Source organism: Pelobates fuscus, chromosome 1 (genome assembly GCF_036172605.1).
Source record: "Pelobates fuscus isolate aPelFus1 chromosome 1, aPelFus1.pri, whole genome shotgun sequence".
NCBI lineage: Eukaryota > Metazoa > Chordata > Amphibia > Anura > Pelobatidae > Pelobates > Pelobates fuscus.
The window spans coordinates 483,040,895-483,048,325 of NC_086317.1; the positions used below are offsets into that span (position 1 = coordinate 483,040,895).

The 7,431-nt window shown below is 40.2% G+C and overlaps 1 protein-coding gene across 1 annotated transcript; it reads left to right on the forward strand.

The window, feature by feature from the left end:
* Positions 1-832: 832 nt before the first annotated feature.
* On the forward strand, positions 833-5,239 carry LOC134585961 (olfactory receptor 6N1-like). The gene is made up of 2 exons (XM_063441455.1): positions 833-853; positions 4,188-5,239. Exons 1-2 carry the CDS (start codon positions 833-835, stop codon positions 5,145-5,147), a joined length of 981 nt encoding a protein of 326 aa, XP_063297525.1. The 3' UTR covers positions 5,148-5,239.
* Positions 5,240-7,431: the final 2,192 nt, after the last annotated feature.

The following is a 7,431-nucleotide window of genomic DNA, read 5'->3' on the forward strand; positions in this document are numbered from 1 at the left end:
GGGTGCAGTTTGTGTACGGGGTGCATTGTGTTTGTTAAGGATGTAGTGTGTGTGTTTGAGGGTTGCATTGCGTGTTTGAAGGGTGTAGTGTGCGCGTGAGGGATACAGTCTATGCGTGAGGGGTACAGTGTGTTAGGAGTACAGTGTGTGTGTGATAGGTAGTGTTTGTGTATTGGTGCAGTGTATGTGTATTGGGGTACAGTGTGTGTGGGGGCAGAGTGTGTGGGGACAGTGTGTGTGTGGGGGCCATGATTCTCTGGCTATCTATGTAATTCAAAGAATCATGGGAGTTATAGTTCAGCAACATCTGGGGGGCCACAGTTCAAGGACCCCTGGATTAGACCATCCATGTGTTCTGACTAAGAAGATTCCTCTGAAAGACTTTCTGAAGGCTGAACTATATTAAACACAAGATATTTTAGGGTCTGCTGCGCAGAGGACAGTATTCTACAATGTAAACAAAAATGGTTCAAGGATGGCTGTTTATCGCCTGGTTCTTAAGGGAGAGAAAGAACAAGGTGTATTATTTTTATTACTAAACACACAACAATAACATCATTAAATTAGGCTCAGATGTCAACAAGGAAACAACAACCCAATTAAAATCCCTCAAGGGATGTAAACAAACCATTAAGTTCCAATATAGTTTGAGTATAAAATGGATACTTACCAAATTATTGGATACCAGAAGATACACAATGTATATATCATAAGATGGATGTAAACATAAACAAAATAATTTAAAGTATTATAATATGCAAAACACATAAGTAGATGAGATAGAATTTATACATATATTATAAATTATAATTTTCTACTACGCATAGCTGCAATGGGAGTCTATCAGCAAAAGGTAAGAATAAGTAACTTTATATGAACAGGGGAAAGTTAGATTTTTTCATTCTTTGAATTATAAACATTTTTCATATTCCCAAACTGTGAATTTAAAAAAGCAGCCACAAAGAAGTGACCTGCACTTACCTGCACTTACCTGCCTTCTGTCATTCAAAAAGGTAACATCCTGGTCATTAATATTTTCTATCCTAACATTTATTTTTCTGGTGTTTAATATTTATTTCATATAGTAATTGTTTTATCAAGATATGTATTGGATTGTTAAATATTTAAACATACAGGACAGAAATAGTTAGCTGTTAGAAGTTAACAGGTAGTGGAAGGTAGTGAGATATTTGGGTTCTTCATATTTGCAGATCTCTGTATGAGAAAACTGCTCAACCGACATTGGGGAACATGCACGAAGTGAAACAGAGGGTATGGGGTGTAGGAGGGAGCAGTGCATTGAGGAAGTCATTGAACGTTCAGAAGGTGTGATGAAAACAAGAATGCCTTGGCCGGAATGTTAGCAAGTTTTGCTCTTACGATATATTAGAAGATTTTGTCATAAATTGCCAGCACTAACTTGATTGCTGAAGCTGGGGCATAAGGAGAATCTCCCATAAGGGCCCTGCTCAATGAGCTTACATGCTAGAGGGAGTGGGGTATAGTGACACAAAAGGTAAGGGTAGATTAAGTAGTCACTGAGGGCTTAGTGTTTTATTTATTTTTGTTGAGAGGAAGGAGGGTATGATGAGGTAAAGCTGCTAACAGTTTAATGATTCACTTCCTGAAAAAGTGAGTTTTCAATGATTTTTTTAAGGAATGGAGACTAATGGAGAGGGGAATGGAGTTCTACAGCAAAAGGTGCAGCCCTGGAGAAGTCTTGAAGGCGAGCATCTGAGCTGGGAGTACGAACGAGGAAAGACGTAGGCCTTCAGCAGAGCTCAGGGGCCTCGATGGGACATACTTGTGTATTATTGAGGATAGGTAGGTTGGGGCAGCATTATGTAGAGACTTGCAAGGGAGTATTAGAATCTTAAATTGAACCCTATATCTTACGGGAAGCCAAGGTAGGGACTGACAGAGGGGGGTGGGGGGGAATGTGATAGGTGCGTGCAGACAGCAAGATGCATTTCTTACAGATTGTAACATGCAAGTTGAGAACATGTAAGACCACTCACTGAGAAGGGGATTGCTGTGGTCAAGGTGACAGAGGACATTGACCAGCACCTTAGCCGCATTAAATAGTGGCAGATACGCTACCACAGCTGTGATTGACCCAGACACTGCAAGTTAGTACCTGATTTTACCACTTAGTTTTAGTATTATAATTTATTTCTCCAAGATACATATTCCATTCTGCATTGTCAAAATGTGCCCTCCCTCCCCCTCTTCTTTAAACAGTTTTAGTTTCATTTTACTATGTATTTCTATAAAATGTATTTCCATATTATTTGTTTAATAATAAATGTCTAAATACCTGCATTTATTCAGCTGGCTGAGAGCCAATCAACTCTATAGGAGAATCATGAATTTGGCACGAAGTGCAGGTTGTTAATAATATAATAATCACCATTCCCAGCTCTTACCTTTTGTGCTGACAGTCCCCATCCCATCAGCATTTCAGGAATTTGATCCTCTACGATAGTGAATGGAAGCAGGAGTGAAAGCTGTGCAGAGGAATGCAAGTACACCCTGAGCAGCCTCACTGCTCATTGCAATGAGTATTATAAGGGTGGCAAACAGAAGTGTGGGCAATGAGGGAGTGATGGCCCTAGGGGGTGCAGCACAGAAGTAAGCACTATGCCAGGGACAGCACCACCTGGCCTCATGTGCCAAGTCACTGGAGTCCTGCATGGCTACAGCCTCTGGCACTGACTGGTAGATAATGAGCCTCTGACATGTAAAGAGAGATTGGTACTTTAAGGGGCCTTGGGTTTAGGCAGTAATTCCTTGCTCGGACTATATGGTATGTAATGATAACTGCCTGTATGCAGTGCTGGAGAATTGGTTACTCACATGTATTAACATAACAGGCAGCAATGCAGTAACAATAAGACAAGTACTAATTAAATGCACCACTTCTAGTGGTGCCAATTCAACATGTATCCCTTGCAAACAACCACAGCCATCCCTGAGTTAATCATTGAGTAATCGTTGGTGCACATTGCTGGGGCCCGTAGGTCTGGACCATCTGGAAATACAATCTAGTGTTAGGGATAAGTGTAGGAAAACATCTAGATGCAGTTTTTATAACACGGGGTCGATGTCAGTATCTGACGGAGTAGGAGGCTGCCTCTTTCTTAGTCCAGTCACCAGGAGTGGGACGCTGTCTCTTACTAAGTGCAGTCACCAGGAGTAGAAGGCTGTCTCTTACTAAGTGCAGTCACCAGGAGCAGAAGGCTGTCTCTTACTAAGTGCAGTCACCAGGAGTAGAATGCTGTCTCTTACTAAGTGCAGTCACCAGGAGCAGAAGGCTGTCTCTTACTAAGTGCAGTCACCAGGGGCAGGAATAACTGCTGTTCTGGGAGATTTGTGGTGCCTTACTAATAATGTATGTAACTAAAATTAATTTAGAACAGGAACAATGTACCTTATTTAGACAGACAGATTTCTAAACACATTTATTGTCCTTTAAAGACACATTACTGTTAAAGCTGTGATGCTCTGTTATAAACTTAGACACACCAACAATATGGAGATCCTAGAAAAGAGGGACAATGACATGTTGGGATAAAAATAGGGACAGCCCCTCCTAAATAGAAATACTTGGGAGGTATGGCTTTTGCCTCTTATATGTTATATGTTTTCATTCTTAAATCTGTTTGTTTGCACAGAAAAGTAAATGTTTTGCCAAATGCTATGGAAAAAAAACTATCAAGATGTGAAAATGTAAAAATACAAAATATTCAAAAGGGTTTAACTTTTAAATACATTTAAGTTGTGTTGGGGCCAAGAGTGTCCCTTTAATGACATTACTGTAAGAATGCAAGGCATTTTATTATTGTTTCCAGGATATATAACTTTTCATAGAATGGATTTAAAATGTAAATATGAAACCGCAATAACCCAGAATCTAATTCCAAGTTCAGTAACAATGAGTTCAATTTTTTTTATTACAGAACTTAAAAAGTATTTTACCTAAGTGTTCATTTACATTCAGGGTTGCAGTGCTATCACAGAGATATATCGGGAAAGTGTATTAGAAATATTCAAAACAAGACATTTGAATATAACAATTTTGTAATATGTTTGTATCTCATGTTTGTGTCTTCTCTTGAAGAGATACAGTTATACAGATTTGACAATAGGCTTGCAATGATTATTCTCTATATTTGTTCTATCTCCAGGTTAACAGAGAATACCCTGATTATGACAATTCCTCCAATCTCATCCATGGCCTTGTGACAGAATTTATCATTTTTGGATTCCCAAGCCTTCAGAGATATCAGATTTTGCTTTTTTGTGTTTTCCTTTGTATATATATTTTCTCCATTTCAGGAAATGGGATTATTTTCTTTCTGGTTGCTCTGGACCATCGATTACAAACACCAATGTATTTTTTTGTCAGCAACTTATCCTTTTTAGATATGAGTTACACAACAGTGACTATACCTAAAATGTTGGCCAAGTTCTCTATGAATTTAGATTCCATTTCATACACCAGCTGCTTCCTTCAGATGTATTTTTTCCTTTCTTTGGCAGCAACTGAATGTTTCCTCCTTTCTGTTATGGCTTATGATCGGTATGTGGCTATATGCTCCCCACTTCACTACCCAACTATAATGACCAAACGATTCTATATACTCCTATCTGCTGCTGCATGGTTGAGTGGCTTCATGATTATTTTAGGACTGTTAATTTTAGCTTTGAAATTACCTTTTTGTGGCCCAAATGTAATTCACCATTATTATTGTGATCACCCTCCTTTGCTCCAGTTGGCTTGTGCAGACACTTCCTTCAATGTAGTAGTTGGGTCATCCATGGGGGCATTCATCATCCTAATAAGCTTTACTTTCATAGTTGTCTCTTACATTAAGATTATCATAACCATTCTCAAAATAGCTTCCCATGATGGTCGCAAAAAAACCTTTTCCACCTGTGCATCCCATTTTGCGGTGGTGAATGTTTTTTACCTCCCACTCATCTTTATGTATATTCGACCGACAGCGTCCTATTCCTCAGATGTAGACTCTCTAGTGGCCATGTGCTATACAGTATTAACACCCATGATGAATCCAATTATATACAGTCTGAGGAACAAAGACATTAAGGACAGTTTTAAGAAGAATATAAAGCGCTGGTTCTAGTTAAAAATTAGGATTGGGTTTAAAAAAAAAATGTAAAATCGTTTAAATGTTGAAGACAATATTTACTAAGATTTTAGTTTCTGTGAAAACTTGGAGTTTTGGGCCGGAGTTGGCCATATAATTCATATATCGGTAGATGGAATTCTCTGTGGTTATCCTTTTTACTTACTGTGATTTATTTAAGGGGATATTGTCACTTCCCAGGTTTTTAACCTCTTCATTTATTATATTATTATACTTCAATGATTATACTTTGTCTTTATCAGGTTGCTTCACGTAGAATAGTTTAATAATACTATACTAATATATAATATGCAGTAATCATATGTAATAAATATACATTTTAAAAGCAACTTTTACTTCCATTATTGTATTGTCCATAACATTTAAGTTAGGAAAAAAAAAAATAGCGGACCAGTGAAGGCCCTAAGGAGAGAGTAACAATGAAAAGGAGAGGATGCCCTGCATTTAATATGTCTAAGGATGAAAAAATAGCAGGTAAAAAATTAGTGTAGAGTGAGAATTACACTGGTAAGGTATATGTACAAACGAGCTAAGGTCCAACTAGACAGACACACAAGGTATCTAAAAAATCCAAATAATTTCGGAACACCTAGCTCATTAACATTTAAATTACACATTTGAGGATGATGCCCTCCCCTCTGTCTTGCGTGGATCGATGGTAAGCTGGGAGGAAATTACTCACTTCATCCCAGCACCGCAGCTTCACATAAAGCAGGAGGCCAGGTTGCACTGTTAATGTGCCTTTGAAACCTAGGTCCCTTGTTCAAAGATGTCCATAAGTCACTTGGGCCATAGGCCACCCGATGGGGCCCATGAGCTTGCAGGCCCTGGTGCAGCTGCACCACTGGTAGATCTGCCACTGCACATATGGATGAGTTTAGAAGTGTAGTAGCTGTTATACAGGGTGCATCACTCAGTGCTCTCCTATGATATACACTGTGAATCACTCACTGCTGCCCCTGTTTGAGGCTGTAAGTGGGCGGATGGTAAGTGATCCCTCTATACTTCCTGTGCAGCCTCACACACAGACACTGGAGACGCTGGGACAGCACTGAGTATTACACCCTTTATAACTGATGTCTCAGCTCTGCTATCAAGCATAGAAGGTTGACTGGACTACAGAAGACACTTTCCAAGGTTCCTACTCTCAAGCCAGAAAGAAATCTAGCTCAATTCCATCATGATATTTATTACAATTACAAGCATAAAAGGGCATCTATAAGGGCAGCTGGTAGTGGGATCAAACGATATGCCAACTTGACCCCTTCCTACACCGATAAGAGCTTCCTCGCACTTCCTTCCTGAGGAGAGTCCCAAGAGATCTATTTTGGCCTTAATTAAGCTCATTAGTGAAGTCGAAGTGATCCTTGTGTGGATTACCCTAAATACGTAGGGAGAGCCAAGAACTATACAATACGATAAAACAGCCCTAGAGACACACTTTAAGTTTCTGTTTGGATATAGCTGTAATTTTATTAAAGACACGGAGGCTCCTATTATGCTTCTCTTTCTTTAATTTTCCCTCAGCAGCGAAGAGAGAAATGAGTGAAAAGAGAAAAACATATCATTAACATATATACATATTCAACATATTCCACCGTGCTACATAAGGGAACCTCCCCCTTCCAGTATATAAGGTGTAGCACTCTCTTCCTCTTCCTCTTTCTTCGCTGCTCCCTCAGACCAGCTAAGTACATTTATTGACTATATCATACTATTGTCATTTGTACCTACATTGCCCGCAGTTTTTCTGCAGGGCTTGTTTTTTCTGATTCATTTATTCCTATCATATTTTTCACTACTATATTTATTCTATCCTTTGGGGTGGGCTCCTGCCCCTCTTTCCCCCTGGGCTGTTTTGACCCGGCCCGTTTCCACCCGGGTCCCTGGGCTCTTCGAGTGCCCCTGGCAATTTCCCCCACCCCCCCCCCCCCCCCCTTACCGTTTTCGGCACCCTTAGAATCTCGCCGGCGGTTTTCCCCAGCGGTTTTCATCTTCGCCGATTCCGCCGCGAGCACGTTCTGCGCATGCGCGGAACACGCGCGGCGGCCATTTTGTTGGTTTCCTGTCGCCGGTAGTGCCGGCGGCCATTTTAAAGCCCCATTACTCAGCGTTTTTTGCTCCGTGGAGGCTGCATGCTCCCTGCTCCTGCTCCTATACCGGGTATTTTCTCTCCTGCTCTGTCCTTTGTGCGTGGGTTAAGCAATCCAGCACCTATCTCTGTCCTATAGTCTCAGATATTGCTTTACATTATCTGTAA

What these genes read in the sequence shown, in the direction of transcription:
- LOC134585961 (XM_063441455.1), top strand. Translation starts at nt 833, where the DNA reads ATGGGAGTCTATCAGCAAAAG. An exon ending in TGGGAGTCTATCAGCAAAAG is followed by an intron (nt 854 to 4,187) that starts GTAAGAATAAGT and finishes TTCTATCTCCAG; the next exon opens with GTTAACAGAGAATACCCTGA.